This window comes from Falco naumanni, chromosome 4 (genome assembly GCF_017639655.2).
Source record: "Falco naumanni isolate bFalNau1 chromosome 4, bFalNau1.pat, whole genome shotgun sequence".
NCBI lineage: Eukaryota > Metazoa > Chordata > Aves > Falconiformes > Falconidae > Falco > Falco naumanni.
Genome location: NC_054057.1, coordinates 21501971 through 21528181, shown reverse-complemented (window position 1 = coordinate 21528181; position 26211 = coordinate 21501971). Strand labels below are relative to the sequence as shown.

At 39.5% G+C, this 26211-nt stretch overlaps 1 protein-coding gene across 14 annotated transcripts in view; it reads left to right on the top strand.

Moving 5' to 3' along the window:
- AMPH (amphiphysin) overlaps positions 1–26211 on the top strand; it is a 120882-nt gene that overhangs the window by 77839 nt on the left and 16832 nt on the right. For 4 of the 14 annotated variants that reach the window (XM_040592790.1, XM_040592787.1, XM_040592788.1 and 1 more), the window contains exons 6-19: positions 955–1062; positions 1460–1545; positions 3456–3531; positions 4428–4510; positions 6302–6310; positions 7168–7306; positions 8801–8929; positions 13802–13909; positions 17150–17173; positions 18785–18808; positions 19094–20878; positions 21429–21461; positions 22844–22894; positions 24915–25031. In XM_040592790.1, the coding sequence (XP_040448724.1) occupies positions 955–1062; positions 1460–1545; positions 3456–3531; positions 4428–4510; positions 6302–6310; positions 7168–7306; positions 8801–8929; positions 13802–13909; positions 17150–17173; positions 18785–18808; positions 19094–20878; positions 21429–21461; positions 22844–22894; positions 24915–25031 (2772 nt within the window). The remainder of the gene's footprint in view (positions 1–954; positions 1063–1459; positions 1546–3455; positions 3532–4427; positions 4511–6301; positions 6311–7167; positions 7307–8800; positions 8930–13801; positions 13910–17149; positions 17174–18784; positions 18809–19093; positions 20879–21428; positions 21462–22843; positions 22895–24914; positions 25032–26211) is intronic. The other 10 variants (XM_040592791.1, XM_040592789.1, XM_040592795.1 and 7 more) reach the window with 7 other exon arrangements.

Here is a 26211-nt window from a genome sequence, read left to right as displayed (position 1 = left end):
TGTAATTGACTAAATGCAACTGTGAGTATCTAAGCATCTTTCTCTTAACTAATCCATGGTTCCTGTCTTTTAATTAGTTATAAAAAGATTTTGTAATACACATCAGGAGAGACTGTTATGCAGATTCTAGCCTCTCCTAGATGCCTGTTCGGTGTACGGTCCAGGGAGATGGTTGCTAAATGAAATGTGTAGGGATAAAGAATCATTACAGGTGAGAAGTAGTTACTTTTACATTTGAACATGACCGTATCAACATAGCTGGAAATTCTTAGTGATGGTTTATAGCTGAGCAGGTATCCCCTTTGTCATTTACCTCAGGGACTAAAGAAAAAATAATAAAAAAATCCCAACATTACTGACGTTCAGTCTCAAACTTGCTTGCAAATCAAACTACTCTTTATGCCCTCTCAGCCTGTGGAATTTACATCTAATATATAGCTTTGTAAAGTCAGTACATATTGAAGGACTTGTGTTCAGTTTTAAAAGAATTATAGCAGGTAGATTAGAATTCCAGTTTTATGTTGAACCCCAGTTATCTTAGTTATGTACCACAGCAATTATACTGAGAACATTAGAAAAAAATATTTAAGTATTTATTAAATTTTCATGTTATATATAAGGGAAAAAGATGGTGTTACCATGAGTTTAACAGGTCCACTTACTCTGGAGAATGAGACAAGTCATGCATAACAATGATGTCTCGCTTCTAAGGCCTGTAAGCCCTACAACCCCAGAAACCCCTTCCAAATAATCCTAAAATGTGTTCCTTATTTAAAATAAGGTGATTTGTTTGTCTCTTTTACCATGTCCGTGTTCCTACATGATATAGTAATTCAGATATGAACAGCAGATAAGGGAGAATAAAAACATGTGAAAAACTTACATGAAGGCATAGGTAAAGTAGCAGTTTAAGAAGTGCTATTTGTGATGACTTTCGTTTCTACCCCTGTACAGACTCGCATTGCAAAACGAAGCAGAAAGCTAGTGGACTACGACAGTGCAAGGCATCATCTAGAAGCCCTACAGAGCTCAAAAAGAAAAGATGAAGGCAGAATTACCAAGGTAGCACAATCAGAAGGATGCTGGCAGAAGACCTAGGGAGCTTGGATGAAATTTGTTTCTGTGCAGACACAGAGCAAAAAAAAATATTTTTTTTTTTCTCTCTCAGAAATTGAAATAATGATATCCTTAAGCATAAGTGTGTGTTAAGTGTTTTGGTGCATGTGGAGGGCATGCGTAGCCTCTTTCGGGAATGAGTCCCATTTGAGCCCTAACTTCCTCTCTTGATGAGACTGAGGGGACAGCAAGTCCTGTGTTGGCCTGCATGGTGTGGGACTGAGTCACATCGATTGATAATAAAAATTTTAAAAGACCTACCAAAACAAGCACAAAAACAATTTTGGCAGGTTATGCTATGTCATAGTGATTGCAGAAGTCACCCTGTTTCATTTTGATTTAGGCAGAAGAAGAATTTCAAAAAGCACAGAAAGTGTTTGAAGAGTTTAACACTGATTTACAAGAAGAGTTGCCATCTCTGTGGTCACGGTAAGCCTAGGCAGATATTGTCTGGAAAGCATAAAGGGGGAGTGAGGGAAGGGAACTAGGGGATTTTAATGAGCTGATAGAAAATGGTTTGATCCCGTCCATTATCTTTTTGAAATAATAAAAGGGGAAATGCCTGTAAATGATCTGAAATTATACTTATTTCTTTTAGTGTATCTTGGTACTTAAGACTCATTATCATATCTTCATCTGAAGTGCAAAAAGTTTTCCATTTTATGGGTAAAGAATTGTGTCAGAGCACAGAACAGCAGATCATGACTACCATAACCATAACCTTTCTGAGACACCTTGTGGGGAGACAGCTGATCCTTTTTTTTTTTTTTTTTTTTTTTTTTAAAAAAAAAAAAGCCACCGTTAATAAAAAGGATCAAATGTTTCCACTGACAAAAGTAACTGTACACATAAGCCACATGCTTTTGTGTTCTGCTATTGGTCTACTTACAGGTCATTTTTCTGTAAAAGTATCAAAAAAACCGAAAGACCTTAGAAATGTATAAATATTTTGTGTCAATAAATATATACCTTTATGACACCAAGGTACTACCAAAGCAGTAGAAGAAGGAAAAAACTATGTCATAACATCAGAATGCACTGACTATGTCTGTGATGTAAAAGCATTTGATGGCATAGATCATTCATTCAGGATGTTTAACCATGAATTGCATTTGTACAGAAAATTTAGACAAAATTAATAGGAGAACAAAAGTGGTAGAAAAATAAGCATCTCATTAGTGTGCTATGTTCTCTACCAAGTGACAATCTGGAGTGGAAATGGTTTGTGAGTCACTGTAGTATCCTTTGTCTTCTCTGCCTTCCAAATTAATTCCTGTTATATTTAAGATCAATAGAGGATTTTCCTGCTGTGTTTCTGCCTATTTCAGTTGAAAAGCCTCTTAGCGTTTCAAGATACATATTTTACAGGCTTACTAAATGTAAAACTGCAAATCAATGATTTAGTGTAAAGGCCTTTTTATTTTAATATATGTGTTGCCTACTAACTAGTCTCAGGGAAAGGTAGAATTTAATTTGAGCAATAGGCATAATTTAGAATACTTTCAGAGTCCTTTTTTTTCCCAGTTATTACAATTCCTCGGCAAGAAAATGATCCATTGAGTTGACATTTTAAAGGCTTATTCTTGTGCCAAAAATGGTTCTTGTTAATAAAAGTTTGGAGAAATTACACATGAAAGTTTTAAATAGGAAAAAGAATAATTCAAACCCTAACAAAACACCTTCTAGTTTCTAAGTGTACAAGAGGTGTGGGATCACTCACCCCAAGCAAGCATATTTTTGACTGCATGTGCAAAAATATCTAGTCTATATTAGAAATTATTTTCTCTTGCATACATATGCATGTATTTCAGGGCTGATTTCTTTAAGGATGGCTGAGCTTGGGACACGATGCCCAGGCTGCACTGAGCTGTATACCTGAAAGCTGCCTCCAGACGCACCTGTATCACGTCGGTGCTGCAATAGTATCTAGGACGCAGCTGCTCGCAGTGCTGCTCTCCTTTCAGTCAATGGTTGCCTGCTGCCCGGTGGGAGATGGTGTGCCCAGAGCACTCGCATTCTGTGTGCTTGTGCTGCAGCCATGCCAATCCTTTTGCAGTCTTCCCCTTCTCTAAAACAAGCAGAAGCCCTCCGCGGTGGAGTAGTCTAAACTCAGTTCACTCTGTGTGGTGTGAAGTATGATAGTTCTTAACACAAACAGAAATAATCATGAGTGAACTAGTCTGAAGTTTTGACATTCAACCCACTTATGTACTTGGCTGAGAATAATAACAATCAAGAATGTTGGTTGTAGTCTGGAAAAAAAAATAATTTATTTGCCTTTGTGGCCCTCTCACCCTTATCTTTTATTCTTTTTCCTTTCTTTGTGCCATCCTCCATAGACGAGTTGGCTTCTATGTGAACACCTTCAAAAATGTATCCAGCCTTGAAGCCAAGTTTCACAAGGAAATAGCTTTAGTGAGTAAAAATAAATATCTCATATATAATGGATTATGTGATATGCATAACAGCAAGCAAATGTCTGGTAATGCAGCAGTAAAACTCTAGCAGAGGCACACATGAGAATTTGCCCTAGATCCAGATTTATAGTATAACCTTTGTATTCATCTCTACTTGCCATTTTTCTAGTCTTCTTAAGGAAGAGGCAGCCTGTAGAATTTTGGATTACAGTGCATTATCAGTTGTAGCACTAAATTCACTTTCTATTTTGATAACTTCTCCATTCTTTTTAGCATACTTTTGCCCTCAGCATTTTTTCCATGACCAATTGCTAAGCATCTCATTGCTTTAATCAGTACAAGAAAAACATGTCAAGCATTCCCTTCAAGACTGTTATATGCATTGTCAGCAATGCAGCATTATATCTGTGACTGTTAGGCACATTGAGCAGTTTCAGTGAGCAGTGAGAATCTTTTGAATGTACCTTGGTAAGTGGTAGTGTATTATCTATAGTAACCTACTAATAGGAACCAAAAGTGTTTGGAAATCTTGTTTAACTGAAGTTCCATGTAAATTTGGATTAGGTTTTTGAGAGGAAAACATGAACCTTCTCAGCTACCCATGTTGCTTCAAATTCAAACCTCCTTCATCAGAGATCAGGCAGCAGTCAGTCACACTTAGAAACTTGTTCTCTGAGGACCAGCTTATGTTTTTGAAGAACTGCTGTTCTCTTTGATTCTATGGATTTTGATACGTTTCCACTTAGCCTTTTGATATACATGACACTGAGTATTTTTGGAAGGATCTGTTTGCCATTTTAAAGTTATCAGTTATCAAACCAGGTTTATCAGCTGTGTTTTTAATCATGACAGTAGTGCTTCATATAAACTCAGACAAGTGTTTTGTTTTCTCAGCTATGTCACAAACTATATGAAGTGATGACGAAGCTGGGAGATCAGCATGCAGACAAGGCCTTCACCATTCAAGGGGCCCCAAGGTGAATTTACTGCTTTTTTTAACGAATTGTGTTGCAGTAGGCTTTGTGGATTTTAGCATACATAGTAATCACCTACACCCTGTGTAACAATTGCTGCACAATATGGTCACTGGGTCTGTTTGTTCAGGATGGTAGATGAAGATGCCTTGGATTAAGTTCTTCTAACATGAGTAAAGGTGCAAAACTTTCTTTATTACCCACTTATTTTTTCTTTTTTAAAAAAATAAAGGCTGGATTCTTAGCTGTTGCAGTTTAGCCTAGTTCATTTTGTAGGCTGTTAAACCAAGTTGCACCTGCAAAGTATTATAGCTCATTTATTCTTAGATACTTAGTTTACAGCAAAGTTTCTAACTCTCATATTTTTTTTTAAAGCCTTGAAATATTTATATATGGGTTTAGCTCCTAAAGGCATATGATTAGATGTGAATCCCAACCTTTGTAAGTCAGCTTTTATCTTTTCTCCTCATGGGGAAAAGTTAAGAAATGTGATCTAAAAGTGCATCATAAAAGCTGAAAAGCTGAAGTTAAAAGAATGTTACAAAATACCATATTTTTAATTACTTTCAAGAGAAATCTTGTCTTAAAATTAAAAAAAAAATAAAAAAGAAATTCAGAAAAAGGTTAAAATCACATGGTGCTTTGGTAAGGTTGGTGGATGCCAGCACAGTATTTTTGATTTTTTGCTTGCAACAAATGTAGCATCTCTACCATAATTTGATCTCTTGGTACTGTAACAGTGGTAGGCAGAAGAGGTTGAAGTTATAAAACAGTAAGACTTACCAAAACACAATGATACTTAGAGTGAGTACATAAATGCCGAATTTCCAGCCAATCCCAGTTCATCAGAAGCAATCAGAACAATGTTACAAGCTACTGCTAATTTGCCCTCAAGTTGGACTCAGATTAGCAACAATTAAGACTGCCCAAACAACATAGCATCTGCCTCAGACATATGGCTGATATTTGTGCATTTGTTTTGATCTCACTTTGAAAGAACAAAGAATGAAATATTGAACCTTCTGACCTAGTGCAAAATTCAGAACTACTTTATTAAGAACATGTCCAAAATTTTTGTTTTGGATTAGTTTGATGTTAATCCATGCTCACATACGCTTAACACACTGCCTCCAGAGCTGTTGGTTTATGCATCACCACTTCTAGCCCCTTTAGGACAGACCTCCAAGCTGGACTATGTTTCCATAAAAGATTTGTAAAATACTTTTATGGGATGAAAAATAATGTAGTTTTTGAAAACTTCAAGCAGTTTTTGTAATTGACAGATATTTTGTCCACCTGTGTTTCCTAGACCATGTCCAGTATTCACATGCTCATTCCCACTGAATTACTCATTCCATCAATGAGAGAAAAAGATAATTACTGCTGCAAATGGGTAGAGATAGGTTAATGCAGTCTGGTTTTCCTAAATTATTTTTTAAATGTTTTTAGAAATACATTATTTTTTTAGTTACCATGTTACCTGTTTTTCTGTACTGTTCATAGAGCCTTGTGTGAAAATCTGGATAGGTTTTGACTTCCATTATTAGTTATGATGCTCTAAAAGGCTACTCAGGAGTGGGTCTTTGTAAGATGAAACAGCTTTGCTTTTTAGATGCATGAGAAGTAGATACTAGACAAGTACAGTATCTAATCTTTCCTTGAAAGAACTGTATAAAAAGAAACATCTTAAAAACTTGTATGCTACTGAATGCTCTATCCTGAAGGCAAATATTGTACCGGGGAAAGAAATTTCTTAACAACTGCTTATTTTTTCTTTTTTTAATATTTCCACAGAAAAAGGTGGTGAGTGTGAGCTAAGTCTATCCTTTCCAAGGAATGAATTTTTCTTGTGTTAGCATTAGGAACATGTTTATGCTGTGGTCTCCTCAATCAGGTAGTGCTTCTGTTCTCTGTGAACATGTGTAGGAGTTGCTCTTCTCTTACTGAGTACTGTGGTTGTTGAGTGCCATAGTTTATAGCCTCCCTGAGTTGTAAGCTTTCAGCATTTCTAGGTAGCTGAATATGTGTCGGTGTTTGCACCGCATCCTTTCATGGGAAGGACAGATCCCTTCTCAGGACTTCACCAGACCTTTTCTTAGCATCAGCAGAGCTCTGCTGAAGTCACATGACTACTGCTTGTTTGTTGTGGTGACTGTCCCTCTAAATACTGACATCTTTATAATAATCTTAGTTATATTTTATTTTATTGAAACCTTTCTCAAGTTGCTGAGCTTTTAAAATTATTTGCATTATTCGTTGTTATGCTTTCCCCTGGGGTTTTTATGTTTAGAGCCTTTTATTCTGGGAACTGTGTGAAATGAAGACAATAATTCCATCTCACATTTTATGATAGTTACAAATTTACATGTAAGGCATTATTTCAAATACAGAATCTGAAAAAATGCAGGTACTCTGTTTCCCTCAAGTTATAATGGTCAGGTAAACAGATACTCCAAAAATCAAGATCACTCAAAATTAGAAATTCCTTTGATGCTGTAGATCACTGAATTTTAATGTAATTTGATTGCAGTTTTAGTTTTAGTCATTATATAATGGCTCAGTTCATCTGGCATTACATCAGGGATCCAGTTCAGCTGTTGCATCACATTGTCAAGGTAATAAGTCAGCATGATACTCACCATTGCTTTGTTTCTGTCTAGTGATTCAGGTCCACTCCGCATTGCAAAAACACCGTCACCACCAGAGGAGGTCTCTCCCCTGCCTAGCCCTACTGCTAGTCCCAATCATATGCTGGCACCAGCATCTCCGGCACCAGCCCGGCCTAAGTCACCCACACAGGTAAGCAGAAACCTAGAAGGAGAAACTGCCTTCTAGTGCAGTAAAAGATAGCTGAGGTGATGTATATGATGGATTTTTCATCTGGGCTGTGACTGAGAACTGATAGGGAGGCCACTGGCTCTGTTGCACTCTGTTCTGTTCACTGGTTATTCATCCCTGTGTCACAAGCATGGGTGGAAAGTGGTTTTTGTATAAGGGGGAATGAAGAACATTTAAGGTTCCCAGTAAACTGGAGCCACTTGTGGCAACAGAACAGAATACTTCTTAAAAAGTTGCATAGTCTCTAAGGATCCGTATACCAGCAGTGTCTGAAAAACATATTTCTAAAACCTCCTTGTGGATTTCAGTACATTACGTACTTCTGCACTTCATTCATCTTCAAATTTATGCTTAGACTGGATAAAAATTAGCCAGTGAGTATCACTGGTCTGGCAAGCCTATGAAACAGTATATAATAGAGCTAGCTTAAAAACTGCTGTGAATAATTACTGATAAGTAAAGGCTTATTGGTTGTTCTTAACACTGAATTGAGAAGTTTGACACGGAGTCACTGGAGTCGTGTTATTGGTGAAATAAGAATCAGTTTCATGCATCAGTTTCATCTGTAGCATGAGTTGTACACGATACTTAACGAACATATCAAAGACTTACGTTGATATTACTGATGTTTTCAGAATTGGGATAGCTGCTGTGCTGATTGCCATTTCTATGGTGGGGGCACATCAGAAGAAATTTAGTTTTGCATTTAGTTACATGTGAGCACACTTGTTTTGTCTGTCTCCCAAAATGTGATGCCTCACTGCTTGAATATTCATCTGGTAGGACTCAGTTTAGTCTTACTGGTGCCAATGGTGTTATGTCACTATACCACCCAAGGATTTTTTGTGGATTTTTTTTCCCCTCGGTATTTTGACAGGTTTTTAAATTACCCAATAGTTTTTGGTATTATTCCAAGCCATTAGTCTGTCATAGTTATGTGAATCTCTGGAGAGCACGGGGAATTAGTAACCTAAGCACCTTTGAGGTGCTGTGGTTCCTGGAGATGATATGGTCTTAACATTAAGTAGGCTTTAAAGGTAGCGACAGGTGGGCAGGGACAAAATCCCAAAGCTAAACAGGAATGAATTTAAGAAGCCAAAAAGCTGCAGAAGCCTGGTACTGTGCAGTACCACCATTCCCACTATGGGCTGCATAGGAGAGGAAGTGTCCTGCACTGCATGCCTGTCACAGCAGAAAAAAATCAGCCAAGAAATGTTTTTGTATGACATCTTAAACCTTGAGTTGGAATGATTTTGAAGCATAGAGTTGGGTTTTTTCCCCACAATGTTTATTTTGAGGCATTTGGAGGTAAACAACCAAACATTTCCTTTCAACCCATGGCTTATGCCCACACTTACGGCAGCGATAAAATCCTGACACAAATTGTTTAGGCCTAGCTTAAAGCTCTTTCTTTTATCCTTGAACTGGTCTATGATATTTTTGCTGTCTGTCTAGCTGAGGAAAGGTCCGCCAGTCCCACCACTGCCGAAGCTCACACCCACGAAGGAGTTGCAACAGGAGAACATCATTAACTTCTTTGACGACAACTTTGTCCCAGAAATTAATGTGACGACCCCATCACAGGTAAGCCTCAGAGGACGGTTTATGGGTCCAAACCTGCAATTACCCTCAGTTCTCCAAAACAGTGGCCTTGGGGGTGATATCTGTGCAGAGGGAGGAGGAGGGTGCAAGCTGAAGGCAGAGGCGTAATTACCATTTTATGTTATCTTGAAAGGGTCACACATGCAGTGTTTTAACTTTGCATAGGCCACACATAATCACTCAAAAGGGCTAACATTGGTAACATGTTGAAAAAAAAAAAAGATTTTCTGAGAGGCCTGACTAAAAATACTGTGAAGCAGTCACGTTTGAGATTTAACTGCATCCAGGTTACATTACAAGCTGAGAGTTCATCTAAGATGCTTTTTTTCTAATCCTAAGAATCTCAAGTGGTACTTTGTGTCATCCTTCATTATTTCTGTTTCTTCCATCAAAATCATAAAAACTATTCCTTTTTTCTTTTGATCAATCTAAAAAAAATGGAACCTGGCTGGTTTAATCAAATTTTGCAGGTATAAAAGGCTGCTCCGGCTATATTATTCATCCACTTGGTTTTGACTCATAGAAACATTAGCTACACAGCAGAAGAGTGATCAAAATTACTTTTATCAATTATTATGAAATTACAACATTTAAAAAAATTGTATATAACAAACAGAAAAGCCAATGTTGTAAAATAAGTCTGCATAATTTGTATTCAATTATTCAGCTTTTATGCAGTTATAGTAACTGCTGGTTGTTCAATAATGGACTGTTTCTATTATGGTAATTACAACTCTGAAATCTGAGTCTGTGTCTGGTAGACTGGGGAGAAATATGCAGATCTGAAGCTTATGCAGAATGTTTATGAATTTTTGTTTTCATGTGAATTATTGTTTTTATACTAATTCTTTCAAAACACAGGAGAATTTAGACACAGCAACGAAAACCAAAATTATTTTAGAAAATTTGAACATGTGATGCTTTGTTTCCTTGTGGAGGGAAGAAAAAGGCATTGCTGCCCATATGGATCTGTTTGGAAAAGAGTTATTTATAGTTAAGTCCCCATGCAATTAAAGAATTAATGGCGGTTCCCAGTGTGCAGCCACTTCTGGGGCATCCTGCTGAAGTGAGATTGCAGGTCTGTTGCATCAATGTACCCTGACTTCACGGGAGTTATCCCTCTGGGAGCATGATCCTTGACATCAGTGGCAAGAGTCAGTGTAACCTGTGCTAGATGTGGCTCCCTGCATTAAATGCTGTATCCACCTAACCTTCACCTGTCAAGCCAGCCAAGGAAGCAAAAATAGAATCAGTTGGCTTTTCAATTAAGAGATGATGCTGAAACAGGGCTTTAAATGAGTGTAAATCAGATTTCCAGAATCTTTACATCTTTTCTACCAGAGATTGGTAGAAAAATAGAATGGCATAATAAAGATGGGGCGTACACCTGAGAACTGTAAGCTTTCTCTTATCTATCAAGGAAAAACTGATCTCCCTTCAGTGAGTGATTTATGTCCCTCCCTCCTCCCCAGTCAATGACCTGGGAATGACCTAAGCTATTCTGTGGCCACCTTCTCATGAATCATCTGCACTTCTCCCTGCACAAAACCCACCCCCATCACTAAAGCATCCTTACTGTATCTGAGATCTCTGAGCATGTACAGACATACCCAAACATTGTGATGTATAGGTTTTATAGCCTTCTATAAGAGAACCAGTTATTTAAAATATACTGCGTGAAATCCATAAGAAACATGGACTTACTTCTCTTGTGAGTTTCTGTGCTTACGACATCTCCTGTACTCCCAGCACCCTTGTTGGGCAGTGTGGAGGAAACTATCGAGCCTGCAGAGCCCTCTAATGGTGCAGGACTTCCCAAAGGACCACCACTGGTGTCTCTAGCACTCTGCTCACAGAGGCACAAAAGCAACCAGCTGATGAATAAGAGCTTTGCTGCTTTAATCCCATGTTTCAGAGAGGATTACGAACTGGCCAAACAGTTCTCTCTTCCAGAACACAAATAGCCTGTAATTGTTGTTGTTCATCTTTCTTTACCAAACAGTACTAATGGATCTGATGTTGTGCAAGATGCTGACAGTTCTGCTTGATGCTGTTGGTTAGTTTGGTCTGATTCAACAAAGTAGCTTACACTTCTGGTTAATGCACTGTCAAGAACGGATTTAATTACTGCTAAGTAAAAGAAAGAGATGAGAAGATGTGATGTCTGGGTGACCAGGTGAAAGAATAATTTAGAAATGAGTGTTCCTTGCTTTATTTCTTTTTTTCTCCCTAGTGTCCAGTTACTAGCTTGGACATTGTAAGTCTTTACAGTATGCTCCCTCCAGGTACTTAACATGTCTGAGTGTGTCTGGCAGCTCTAAAGTGAATGACCCATACCTGCTAGGGCTATTTTAAGGCTTGTACAGACTGTGTGCAGAGAGGGGATGACAGTTCCAGTGGTCCTTGCAGGTTTCTTGTGCCTTCTCCATCCCTTGTGCGTACCTGTCCTCTGAGAGGTACAACCTTGCTTCTGCCACAGCCACCTCTTTCAAATCTGGCATTTATTTATGCTTCATCATGCTATGGTGGAATTAGCACAGAGTTATTAGCAAGCCTTCCTGTCACAGCTTTGTCCCTTATTGAGGGATTTCCTGAAGTTCCCGTTTCTCCTGAATCTCTGTCTAATGTGATACCTCAATTAATCTTTATGTTTATTTGGACCTGTGTTCCTAAAGTTACACAGACAAGCATTCTCTTCATTTTGGTCTGAGGGTAACAGTTACTGGTAATTTTTGCAGTCAGTGATTAGCACCCTGTCACTGCAGATACCTTAGCTGTCATCACGCATGGCCTAAGACTCCTATTGATTTGATTCAGTCCTCATAAATAACAACTTCATTCTCAAACCTCACTGAAAGATAATTAACTTTTCCATTTCCATTCATTTCAGATTATGTGCTAGCTAATGCTGTTTCTTTCATCGAGCTGTATGACCGTATGTGTGCTAGTGCCTCAAGGGAGTATGTGATGAGACCTAAATCCATCAGATCAAAGGAATGGCTGAATGAATGTCATGCTAGTTCATGGTGGTTTTGGTTTTGACTTTTTAAAGTGTGAGGCTATAGCACTGGCTTCAGTGTGTCAGACTAATCTGTCATCACCAGTGGCCAAATGCAGAGGCCAGGGGAAAAACATAAAACAAAGGAAGCAAAGTTGGTACTTCTTATACCCCCTTCTTCTATAGTCTCCCAGCCTCCAGCCATTTGCATCTCAGGGGCTTCCTCAACATGTTTTCTATCCTGTTTTATGTAATCCTCAACAGACTACTTTGCCACAAAGTCTTTCATCACATGTAATGTTTTTGCATTCACCCTGCCTGATGGCAAGGAGGTCCCCAGCTGAACTCTGTGCCACATGGACCACCACCGCCTTTTCTTTGTTCCACTTCTGCCCTCATCAACTTTGCTGCCACCTGCCATCCTGCTTTGGAGGAGTCAGAGAGCAGCCAAACTCCTGTGCCTCTCATGCTGGCGTAGACCCCGCTCACATCACCCCTGGTGCTCTTCTTCCAGACAAAATAGCTCCAGGTCAGTCTGTCACTCCTAACATGGGAGCTGAGGAGCTATTTTGACCATGTCTTCAGGTGACACAGACAGCTCAAATGTCCCATGGCATATGGAAGTCATTAATCACCTACACCTGAACGTCTGTTTACCAATAGTAACGCTAATTTGGAAACTTTACACTCTTAAAAGTTTTAGTAATAGAAAGGCTTTGGTGGTTTATTTTACTATTATCATCATCATCTTTATTGTTATCTCCTGGTTTTGCTGTTCTTATGACTGCCCTGTTGTTGTGGACTTCCCCTGGTGTACCCTTTGGTCACAGTCAGGGGCAGGACATGGAACTATGTGGTCTGACCTTGTCTTACCATTCTTATGTAAGATGTGAATGTATGCATACAAATAATTTCCCATGGTACTGTTTCCAATCTGAACGCTTTAAAATAGCATTCTAATGAACTTTGTCTACGTATTCTGTACATCAAAAAACATGCTTATCTTGCTATTTAATAAATGCTGAACAACTAGCAGTAGGCAGTACTAGCCTTGTTAACCAAAACCAAGAGTCCTGCCTGGAATATTTATCATTAGTGATAATTAGATCTCAGCTCCTTTTTCATGCTAATTCAATTTTTGTGTTGAAGCATGCTAATTATTTGTTCGTGTTACTTTACAGTGGGAAAGGCCCACTGAAACAATATATATATTTGTAGTGACCTCAGAGGCCTTGGCTAATTCATTAATTGTGAACAAAAAAAGACTCTACCGTGTAATCCAGTTTTGTAAGAGCAGATCAGTGTAGCGAGATTTAGTTAGTCTTATGTAAGATGTTTCCTAAAGTTTTGAGCTAAGGGCAGCATTAAATGTAAATTGGTATTCGTGTTCAGAATTGACATTTAAATCAAATGCATTTATGTCCTTCTTGTATTGGCTTTTTACAAATGTCTGTGTTCAGGGATAGAGTCACTTATTAGAATGTATGGACATTGGGTGCCCTTTATGTAGCTTTTAGTTTTGGTGTCCATCTAAAAGCACTTTAAAAGGGCCTTCACAGTCAAATGGTGAACACTCCGCACTTCTCTGAAAGCACTGCAGTTTGTTTAGCCTGAAAAAGCAAAGCTGCACTGCAGAGAAAACAAAGGCATCATAAGAGTGAAGCTCATAAAAATAAAATTAAGGGTTACACTAAAGCTCAGGAAAGTCTCCAGAGCTTCTTCACCTCCTGGTTTACACCACAGCTGGAAAGTCTGTGATTATTTTTTTTTTTTTTTTTTTTGTCTCTCAATATTTTGCTGCCCAGGGCAGCTTTTGAAAGATGAGTTTTTCAAGAGTTATGCTTCTCTTCTAACAGAATGAAGTTCCTGAAACTAAGAAAGTGGAATCTTTGCTAGATTTGGACTTCGACCCTTTCAAGCCAGAAGTTGCACCAACAGGAGTTACTCATTCACCCATGTCTCAGGTATCTCTTTTCCTTGAGGTGGCAGAAGCATAACAATGAAATATGCTGTGTTTGGTAGCAAAGATTTGCCTTGTGTACAATTTTTTCCCCTTCAGTAGCCCTGTACTTGATGGTGTGCTAGAAGGAGAGGAAATTGTCAGCAGGTAAGATGAGATGTCTGCCAATGAGTATGGCTGCTGGTACCTAGGCCTTCACTTTGGCATGCCATTATTTTCCATCTCTAGAATAACTCCTAGTGTGAACATTATAATTCTCCAGCGCCTGTTTTTCTGACAATTTTTCTGACCTGGCTTTGACTCTTCATGTCTGGAAGGATGCCTCAGGGGACCTAGGTCTCGTGGAGTCAGCATGTGATTGCTTTGCTATGATGGAGTTTCTGTACCAAGCAGTGGATAAGATCTGAGCGGTTTTGCTTTTATAAATCTATTTTAGACCTAACCTCAAGGAAAATGAGAGGATGGAATAGGATATTTCCTTAAGGATGTTGTGTTAGAGAAATTCTCCATTCTATGGTACTATTTGCTATGGTAGTTTCTTGCAGCCATTTGAAAAAGAAAAGTAGAAGAAAAAAAAAAAAGGTTGCTATGTCACGTTGCTGGTTTTCGTTGGCTTACCCTAGGGGACCTGCTATTTTAAGACCCAGAACTCGCCATCACTACCCATAATAGGGCTGATAGTACAGTAGGGAGGTTCTGGCCAGCAGAGCTGTAGCCCTGTGTTGTACACACAGAGAAGGAAACAATATTAACACACTGTTAGCAAAACCTATTATCCTCATGGCTCTTACTAACCTGGCTTGTACTGTGAGACATGAGAGGACTAATCAGCTGTTCAGGAATGCAGCACTGGGAAAGGAATGAGAAGACAAGAAGCTTTAAGGCTGAGATAATCCTGGTTCTCTGCTGATCTCTTCCTCAGTTAATTAATTTTCTTACTTGGTTGCAGTCCTAGTTGTGTAATGAGATCTGTAGTGATCTCTGATGGGTTATGCACTGTCAGAAAAAACTCTGTTTTCAGCACTCCCAACGTTAGCTGAAATTTCTCATTGTGGTTTGCTAGGAGAAGTGTTTAATTATAGCAGAGGCTGTGTGCATCTTGTTATTTCTCTTGCTCCCTCTAAACAGGGAAGGGAAAGAGTAAGGAAATTCCTTGGCATTCAGCAGTGACAGAAAACTCTGGCTGTGACTTTGCTAACTCTTCCCTTTTCAGCTTGTCTTGTGATAATGCTGATTAGAGCAGTGGGATCATTAAACCGAAGACATCTAACTTTTGTGACGGAGCACATTTGTCCTGACATCATATTGTACAGATTGTAGAAGAGTTTATTAGTTTAGTGAAGAAGAGTTGGTTTAGATTCAAGTCTACCATGAAATACAGAATATAATTCCATGTAGAAAAGTACCTTGTAAGTTTTCATCTAGATGCATAGGAAGCATTCAACTGAGCACCTTCAGTCTGTCCTGTCCTTTCACCTTTCCTCCCAACACAGGTATATGAGAAGGGGTGGTCCGCATCCACAAGAGCATGTGGATGAGTCAGATCACTGTGTTTTTAGAGGGAGGGAAGACAGCCCTGCAGTCTGGGTCTCAGTCTCACCCTGGATGTGGCAGGTCATTGCTATGGCAGCATAGAATGAAACCTGTGGCTACAGTCTTTAGAGAGCCCTTTTCTACCTTGCAGGGACGTTAAGATGAAAGCCTTAAGTATATATGCATTTCTATATGTGTGTAGTTTTTGTCTCAGTCACGGATATTTTTTCCTCAGCAAACTGCTGGAGTAGTGATGTGAAGACAGGAGTAGTCATCTGTGCCGTGGCGCCTCAGGAAGCCTGGCATGACTTCCCTGTTGATTATTTAACTAATTACCTCCCTCCACTGCTTTGCCAGGGTTATCAGACCACAATAAGTAACCCTCAGTCTGCCCTTCCTCACTTGCTTTTCTGTTTCTACAGCTGCATCAGAAGCATGATTTAGAAGTGACCTTTCTAAACATGCCTGGCCATCGCCTGTTTGCTAGCTGGGGTCTGTCTCACCTTTCCCTCAATTTGTTCCATTCCCCTCATGCTCAAAGTCTCATGAGCAATGAAAGGAAAAGGAAAAAATGAAAAATGAGCAGTCTCTCCTTTCATGGAAGTCAGTAGAACATCTAGGGTTTGTACCAGTTAGTGCTATAAGAACAGACCTATCATTTTTCCTTAAAGCTTGAGCGTTCAGGTAATAATGTTACGGCAGAGTAAGCAGGTACACTGCTGAATTACATCCACAGAAGATGCACATGTCTAGGCTTAAATCAAATTAAGCTGGTTGAGAAATGGCTGTTGATGTTAATTTGCTGCGTATCTGAGTAGTGAGTTATTACAGTCTCTTTTGTTTGTGAAAGCAGAAGCTGTTCAAAGAGCTGTTCCGTCCTTACAAAATAAGAAGCAGGCAAGAAAAGAAGCTAAATGCAACAACCCTTTGTCTCAGGCAAATGTTAGATGTCACATTTAACCTTTGCAAATATTTCAGGAACAGCTTTACATTTTACTTTATGAGCGTCTTTAGGTTTTGTTTATCGTGGACTTTAACCTAGGTCTGAATATAGTAGATAAGTTTTGAAGCATCTCAGACAGCTTTTGGGACCAACCAGCAGAGTTCCTCCTCATGCAGTGGGAAATTAATACTTGGCATGAAATCTGCTGCTTTTCTTTCATCTGTATGTTCAGCTCTTCTGCTGAGAGGTCACTAACATTTATTATTTAACAGGTTATACAAGAAAATGAAAAAAATGGTCAACTTCCTTGTATTCTTTCCCCCAAATCATGCCATTTTCCCTCCTGGTGTTAGAGTTATGAGAAAGCCCACTCGTCTCACTGGATAGCTGGATCCATTTGTAACTGAGTAAAAGCTCTTTAAAGCTTGCAGAGACTCCTATACCTACTGAAAATTATAAAGTCACCAGCTCAGAATCTGGCTGTTACTCAAGCCCACAGCAGTATGAGTCTGCTGGAAAGCAACAACTACTTAGGAGTGGGAAATAGCACAATCCATTGTGTACTGCCCATCCTATTTAACCGAAAAAGTGTATTATGCAGATAAGTACCTCCCCCCACATGCACTAATATATGAAATATGTGTTATAAATGTGCATAATAATAAATTCTCTCTCCTTAGTTAATGTGCACAGTTATGTAGCATGTTGAACAGACAGTATATGAACAGTATTTTTCTAAGAGCCTCTTTTTTCTATTCTTTTTTTCAGACATTGCCATGGGATCTATGGACGGTAAGCCTGACATTTATCATTGTGAATAGGGATGTTTCTCTGATTCTGATTTCGTAATACTCTAGACTCAGATTTACTATGCTTTTACCAAAAGCCAAGATAAAGATTTGACAGACGGTGACAAACACTTTCAGGTATATGATGCCACTGGGAATCTTTTAAAACCACCACCAACAAAAAATGTTCTCTGTTGCTTTCCCTACAAAACCTAAATGATGTCAGAAATCTAGGCTAATAAGATTCACAATCATTATAGCTAAGCATGTGTTGCTTCTATTCTCATGCCTAAATTACAGTTATTGGAGGGTAGGAATGGAATGGATGCTGGTCACCTGATTTAATTATCTGAAGGTGTAGTTCCTCAGAACTTTAACCCAGTGGACAACCATTTTCTCAAAATTCAGGAGTGCAGAGAGAATTTAACTTGCCTTTGTGGGCATACGATTAATTGGAGTAATTCAAAAAAGAAGCTGCTACTTGAGGAAACTGCATGAATCCTTCCTCCTTGTGCCAAATCTTCCCTGCAGGAAGGAAACAACTCATTTTTGTGAGCTTTCTTTTGACTTTGTCATGTTCATAGCTGGGCTGACTTGACATGAAGCCTGTTAACACTCATTTTTGACCTTTTGCAGCTTCAGCCAGCCCAGTAATAAGTGGATGCTTCTCATGCATTCAGATTTGCAGAGCTGTTTTGTGAACACATGGCATATATAATGTATATTAAATGCTTATCTCTTTCTATTGGGAAAGGTTAAATAAAGCCTAAAAAAAATAGTCATGTCTGTAGGCTAGCCAAAATTTCAAGGCTGCCAATATCTAGACTAGCTAAAATAACCCAGAAATGTTTTGAATTTATTGGTGTGAACTTATATTAGATAGCTTTATCAATGTGTGCCTTTCACACGGTTTTATTTGTAGCTTGTTAATATTAATTAGTTTCCTCTTTGCTCTAGAATAAAAAAGAACAAAGTAGTGAGCTTCACAGCTGAATGTTTGAAATTAGGGATACTCCATCTTTTACTGAGTTTCTCTTAATAAGTTGAGCATGGAGTAGTTGTTGATCTTCCTGGCAGCATTTGTATCTGATCAAAGTGGCAGCATAGACAGCAGGCTTTGTGACTTGATGCCATACTCTGTGTGGATATAAATGCCTCTGCATGTCACGGGGTGATGGAAAATTGGAGCTGCATGCTCAGGGCTCTCTGCACTGCCTGAGTGATGCAGTGATGCCTTAGTGTAAACACAAGTAAGCTCCACTGGCACATGCATTGTTTGCTTCTCAGGTCACTGTCTCCCAGAGCAACCCCTCTTTTCAAATGAGATGTAATAGGGTTCCTGCAATAAAATTGTCAGTGGCTTACAGAAAAAAAGCAAGGTGTGATAAATATTCCACATACGTGGAGAACTTATTTTATAATGTAATGCAGAGGCTGGAAGGGACCTGGGATTAGTCTTCTGTGGAGTGGCAGGAGCGGATCCACCACTCCTTCCCCACATCAATTTGGTAACTGCTGCTGGTTAGAGAACTGCCAATTAACCAACTGCTGCTCTAACAAAGTACATCCTGTTCTTCTTATCTGTGTTTTGCATGTATGATTTTCTGCTATACAGACAAGCAGTGAGTTGGTGCAGCCGGTAAGCAAACCTTCCCCCAAAATCGCAACCTTTCTAGAGATGTGCTTTATTCAGTGTGGTGTAATAGTTTTCTGGTTTTGTCTATCAGTGCTGCTCTTTTACATTGCACTCTATTGCCTCCAAATGTTGCAAACCACATAGCTTTCCTTAAACAGCTTAATTTAGTCACTTTCATTCTTTAAATTAAAACTGCTCTAGTAAAATATAAATTTTGTGTTTTCTCATCAAGTCCGCCTTTATCTTTTTCATCTTGTGTTTTTTCTTTGCTTTTCTGTCTGCTTAAAGCCTGATTCTTCAAAAAGTCTTTCCCTGTGTAACCTGGTCATGGAGGAAACCCCAAACAGTGGGTCATCAGAAGATACTAACAGATCTCAAACTGATCTAGGTTCACTCAACTGGGGCCTAGATGTTAGCACACCCAGTGTCAGCCAGGAAATTACTGCAGGCGGTTCTTTGCTTTTCCCTGGGGCAGAGCAAACCTCAAGTGAATCCACGGGTACTCTGCCTGCTAGTGTTTGGCCTGCTGTAGGTGAGCAGGAGGATGCTGCACCAGGGTCAGCTTCTGTAAACGAAAACCAGAGGACTTCACTGGAGGACCAGTTGGACGCCAAAAATGCTCCATGGGAAGATGTGGTGACCAATCAGCCTCTAGAGAACATAACCAGTTTTGAGACACCCATCCTGGGAACTGATAGCTTGTTGGATGAACCCCTCCCATGTGATGTGCAAAAGGCAGAGGAAGAGCGGGAGGAAGACGAGTGGGCAGGTGCCAAGCCAAGTGAAAAGGTAGAAACCAGAGCTGTTAACTGCAAGGAGGTAGAAGGTACAGAGGAACTGGAAGAGCGAGGTTATGAAACGAAAGGAAACAGTGTGGCAGAACTTCACGAGGGTTTAGCAAAATCAGATCTTGAAATGGTAGTCAGCACAGAAGCAGAAAATTTACATGAGTTGGAAGACAGCGATAGGGATGCTGGGAGTGGTGCTAGTCTAGAAAACCCGAGGGAAGAAGAATTCAAATGGGTCAGTGTCATTGAGGAGACAGATAGAGAAATACCATTGTTGAGCACAGAGCTGGAAGGTGGGGACAAAATAGTAGTGGACAACTGTCAAACTGTAGAAAGCACTGGTGCTGAACCTGAGAGAGTCTTTGGTATCTCGGATCAGGACCGTGAAAGGACATTTGAGGATGGCTTAGACCAAACTGACAGTGGTACTGGAGAGAGTACATCCATGGAGCATATAAACTTGAGGGCACATGTTGACCTAGAAGTAACTGACCACACAGAAAAGGACCCTACAGATACTGGAAACATTCTGTGTGATGCTGAATTATCCAGTACAGAAGAGTCTGATAAAGGAACTGAAGACAATAGCATCAGCCTCCTCCCAAATGGTAGTGCTGCTGCTGAAGGTCAGTCTGCTGCTGAAAAAGAGTGGGCGTTGCTGCCAGAGACAGCTGATGCTGCTAGCACAAGCTGTGGTAATCCTTGCCTAGATAATGCAGAAAACCAAGTGACAGGTAGGGCAGCAGCAGCAGTCGCTGAAGAGCACCCTAGTAGCGGTGGTATTCCTGAAGCCTTGGAAACAGAACCCTGGCTGGCAAACTGGGATCCAACAGTTACTAATGATTCTTGGGGTTTTTCTAATCTGTCAGATGGCCAAGCCAATGGACTGGATAATTGGCCCTTTTTCCCCGAGCAGCAAGACTCAGAGGAAGGTAACATGGAACATGTTTGGTTAGGCATTAGTGATAAATGGTCTACACAAGACCTAGGAGGGACTGATAACACCTGGGGAGAAGTCGGTGTGAGCACAAGCAATAAAAGTCAGGAGGCACCAGTAAAACAAGGCTTGCCTGGGGAGCAGGCAGGCGTTAGCAATCCTGGACCGAGCAAGGAGATAGCTAGACCCTTGACTCTGTTTCAAATGGGAAATTCCAGAAATGCTAGCACCGAGAGTTCAACTAGCCCTAAAGACAATGAGACCAACAACTCAGATTTATCTGAAGATGAAATTGCTAACCGGAGATATGGATTGTTGTACCAGGAAATTGAGGCTGATAAAGAAGAGGTACCTACCCCAGTGTGTAGCCTAGTCTAGACAAAGAGTTCCTTAGGTCATGCATAACCTTGTCGTTTAAAAACAATCCGTTTGTGTGTTTCCCACTGCCTCTCCCAAGCCCGCGCTATTCTTTTTTTGAAAGATTGCCATGCAACTGCTCATAGTGTGGTGCCCCTCAGCCATGTAATGAAGCAGGCTGACAAAAATGCGTTTCAAAACAGTGAATGAAACTTTGAACTGCGAAGGCACCTTGTGTCTCGCAGGTTTTGTGTTTTGGTTGTATAACTTTAAGTGCACCTAGTCTTTTTTTATTATTATTTTATAAAAATACTTAAGTTCCTCTGCTTTTTGTTTTTGTTGTATTCTTTCAGCCTGTGACACCTGTTACCAAATAACACTGTTGTCAAATTTCTTGCTGCCTTACCCTTAATTTTACTTCTTTCTTTCTTTCTTTTTTGATGTCTGGCCTACATTTTTATTTTGCAAATAAAAATGTTTTTACTCACATTCTGATCTAGTAAAAAAATGATAATTTGTTCTGATCTTCACTTCTACTTAGGCATCCAGCACAGCATTTAATGGATTTGCACAGGTGAGAAATAACACATTTTGAGATTTATTTTTTTTTCCTGTACTGTTAGGAGGGATTAGGACTGGCTGTAAAACTTCAGGAAATCTGTTCTGCATACACAATAGTGTTATACTGACTCAGATCCAAACCTTTTCCTCAGAAATTATTCCTAGGTGTTACTAGAATGGTGCTAATACTCTTGGTATTCTCGGCCTGACTGAAACTAATAGCAAAAATCCTTAAAAAGAACCTTAGTGGGACTTATTTTTTCCTCCTACAAAGACTGATTTAGCTTTTTTATTGTGCTCTCTTGTGGGTTTTTCTCACAATCCCCAAATCCTATAAAGCATGGTTTCCTCAGTTGCACATACTTTCAGTGTCTCTGTGTGTGTATATATGAGTTTTATTTATTTATGCATCTTGATTTTCATATAAGATATATTTTAATCTGAAAGTTAAACCTAAATTATTTGTTTGTTGCTGTGCTGATGGTGAGACTCTGTATTAGGCATCACAGAGATTCAGCACATGAAGATGCCGTGTTTATGCTTTTAAATTCCAGGGCTGTGCCAGGATCCCATATTTCAGGTGGATAACCCTTGTTAATTTCCAGCATCCTTTTATAGACTAGCTCATCCACAGCACACCTTGTACACCATGTTAGAAAAGTACCCAAAAAGGCTGAGTGTATACAAGGATTGAAATGAGTCTTCCAGTGCTTAACAGTTCTGTTCCAGAACATTTAAATTAGTAAAGAATCCATAAGGAAGGGGCAAAGCAGAAGGCTGCTACCTCTAATAATTATGGGAAAATGTTTGCCCAGAGGAAATCAAAATTTGATGCCCCCACCGCAGTAGAAAAAATTATTTGGCCCAGCAATATTTTGCGAACTAATTGGTTCTGAATGGGCAAGATGTTGGAAAGCATGTCCATTTTTCTATCTTCTTAACGCAGGTAAACTTTTATATGTGTAATTACTATAGTTACTAACTAAATAAAAGCCCAGCATTAAGTAGCTTAGAGCTAGCGTACTCCCCAGGCACGGACACATGTCATTGCAAAAAAAGGTTGAGTTTCACAACTTAGAAGTGCATTGTGCCTGAAACAAAATCTTTACAATTCGAATGTATTTAATGAATGGATTTTTTTGCTGCCTTTAATAACATTGAACAGTTTAGAAGTATAGAATATATAACTGAAAAAGGAATGTCTTTAATATTAAGTACGCTTAACTAATAATTATTTTTAATACCTATTCAAATTATCTAAGTCGTCTTATTCTATGTGAATTTACTAATGACTTTACCTGAATAAACCATTAAAAAAATCAGGTCTTTGATAGACACCTACAGATATCCCATCTCAAGTATTTTTGCATCATTGTTTTTCATTTCTATATCTAGGATACCTCTGCATTTACAGTGCAAGCAAATGAAAATGTGACAGAACCTTTGGTAAGTGGTGGCTTTTGCTTCCTTTTTAAATGCCTTCTAAAAAATTGCTCCTTTTTTCATTTGTACCAAGATATTTTCTCTTTTTTGTGTGTGTGTTTTCTATCCTCTAAATCACAAAATCTTAGCTTTAAAGAGTTGGTAGGTTATACCATTGTAGTTGTAAATCTTTACTAACTGAAAGTCTTTTACAGGGATAGTGTAGAGAAAAAGAAAAGAAAACCAGGTTGTTCTAAGATATGTTTACTTTTCAAAGCTGTAGTCAAACAGTTTGTTCATTTATTGCATTTAGGAAACAACAAGAATGATAGTACTGTGGTCCAGTGCACAGCTGGTGGTAGTACGTGATGGCTGCTTAAATGTCTCCAGTATTGCTGTAATTTTTTCCACTCTCCACATATTAATAGTAGGCACAGTCTATTTCTAAGGAGTGGAGAATCTGTTTGGGAGTGATCATACTTGGGCAGTTTCTTAGTTTCTCTTACAGTCTTAGGTTAGCCTGGATGGCAGCAGAGTGGTAATATTATTTAATGTGGCTTTTGTATAATGCCACTGGTGGTGCTTGTAATTGTGGTTGTTACTGAATATGGTGAGACTGTTTTTACTTGTAGCTGAAAAGTGGTAACTAGTCTGAAGACTGCTTGTCAACAAGCGACTTGAAGCACATCAATGCAATCTGCGTTATAACATTACCTGTGATTTTAAGCCTGAAAGTTTCTTCCAGTGTTAAACCTCAGGAAACTCATTAGGCATCTTACCTAGGATAAATCTATTTTGTGTTTTTCATTTCAGTCCTATTTCTTCTTTGTGAAATTCCCTAGAGCTGGCATTAATACATTACACAGAGAGATTTCTGCACAGCACGGTGTAATGAACGTTTCTTTATGCTATGCCAAATCCTGACGGTCTTGTTTAGGCAGACTTCTCTGTACCTTAGTAAAAATCAGTCTGCTTAAGGAGTATGTGAAAAAACAAGTGAGAGGCTATGAGTTTTTTTCCTAAAAAATACCAAGGAGAAGATTTTAGTATCTTGAAGAATTTAATGGAAGCTGTCTCTTCATCACAGGAGATCTTCTAGCCAGCTGCCTCTTATCAACTGCAAAGCAGCTAAATAGCTTTTAAGCTTTGTATTATGCTGAGCAATTTGTTCACGGGAAATTAATCTACTGGGTTTATTTTATCTGGTTGAGTCAGCCATCTTTATAAATAGAATATGCTGAGCACAGCTTGCAGCTCTCTTGTACACGCATGCATTTGCAAAGCGATGACTCCATTAGAGAACGCACTTTTGTTGTGAGCTGTTTTTGCTATAGGACTGGATGTGTTGCAGGGCTGCTGCTATTTGCGAGGTTCTTTTGGTGAAAAACAAGCTTAGGCCAGAATTTAAAAGGGTGGAAATCCCAATAGTGGGTTGATGAATGGATGCCTTGTAGGTTATTGAGAGCTCCAGAGGGAATGCATTTCAATAAGAAACCAGGGATGATTTTCACACAGCCAAAATTCAAGCAGTCAGTGGTTGCTTTTATGCATATAAAAACTGTTTGAGTCTCTGCTAGTTGTTCTTACATCCACTGGAGGAGGGATTATATTGTCTGAGAACAGGCAGATCTAGGGAATAAGGAATAATTTTAAAAACTCATATTTGAAGCCTAGCATTGGTGCACACAAGTGCCAGTTCCAGCTCTTGGGCTTGCCATCAGTTTCTGGAGCATTTATGAGCAAACTGGCTGCCTTCCCCCCACCTCTGTCAACCCTTTCTGTAACTCAGGAAGCCGATGCTTTCTTTCCTTGTGAGGGAGGGATGTAGGACTGGCTTCATTTACATGTAGAACATTGAGCATCAAAGGGCCCTTTAGATGCTGTAAGGCCAAGCATTGCCATCCTCTCCCTGGCAAAACCTGGCAAGACTGAGCCAGAAACAGCACTGTGCCAGGCACAGTTCCCGTTCCCCTCTTCCATCCCCACTATCATGTGCTCCTCAACAATTTTTCCACTATCTGCTTAAAAATCAATAAAACCAAAGACTGAGGCTGAAGAAGCTCCACCTGGGGAACCCAAGGTCGAGGAAACCCCTGCTGCTGCCGTTGTGGAAAAGGAGGCCATCCCTGCTGAGCCTGCCAAGCCAGCAGAGCAGGCTGTGGTGAGTGACCTGTCCCCCATGCCACCTCCTGGGCCTCATCTGAGCCACCTTTCATCATGGTGAATATGCCTGCTGCATTTCAGCCATCCTTTCCATCACCACCATCCATCCATTGCTGGTTTTCCCAGGGCCCAGCTGTGCCCCAGCATGCCTCTCCAGCATGCATCCTCCTTTCAGCCCTAAAATGTCGTTTGTCTGATGTTTGGCATTTTAGACTGAAGTTCAGCTGAGTGATTGTAGATTCACAGAGTGTTTGATTCCAGATGAACTTCAGAAGGGGAAAGAATTGATGCCATTTTTAAATTACATTATTAGCAGTTTTCTCAATTCATTTCAAGCTGATCTGTAAGGACTAAGCCAATGTACATTTTGTATGGTCCTTGCTAGAGCATGAAAATACCAGAAAAAAGTGATTGTAGTATAAATGTATCTACAAGGCTCATGGTTTTTGAAGCCAACTGTGAGCTGAAGAGAGAACTCCAAGTGCCTGTTTGGAGATTTTTGCATGTCAGCATTCAGGAAGCGGTGGGAGAAGAAATGACAGCTCTGCAAGAAGAACAATGCAGGGTATCTGATATTGCTACAAATTAAGAGCTGGTCTGAGATGGTAGGCATGGGGTTTCTCTACTGGCCAACATCTCTTTTTATGATAGATATCTCCATGAATATCACTTTTATCCAGCTGAGATTCATCTTCTAAATACTGCTGTCAGAAGATCTTGGCAGTGGGTGATACCCACAGGCTAAGAAACCTTGGAGGAAAAATATATCTGTTTTTGTAGGCTGAGTTTTCATGCTTTCCTTGAGACAATAACATATTCAAAGTCTCTAATGCGTGTTTGTTACTGGTAGAATATGCAGAATACTACTGAAAAACTGGACAGAAAAAGAGGTTGTGTTGGGGGTTGGCTCCTGTGCCACAGAAGCCAGTAGAAGCTGTATAGCTGTGCTTTTTGACCATCGAGCACAGTTTGGTGCCATTTTGTGTTCCCAGAAGAACCAGGTTCAGCTTGCTGAGTCACTCCTGGCCTTGGGTGAGTCCCTGTGTATCTTCATCTGCTAGGTAGGGATGATGATACCCAATTTATTATAAAATTAGATGTTTTTCAGTAAGCATTTGATACACTGCCACATGGGAAGCAATATTAAGCTGATGCAGATGTAAATTAGCTGAAGAAAG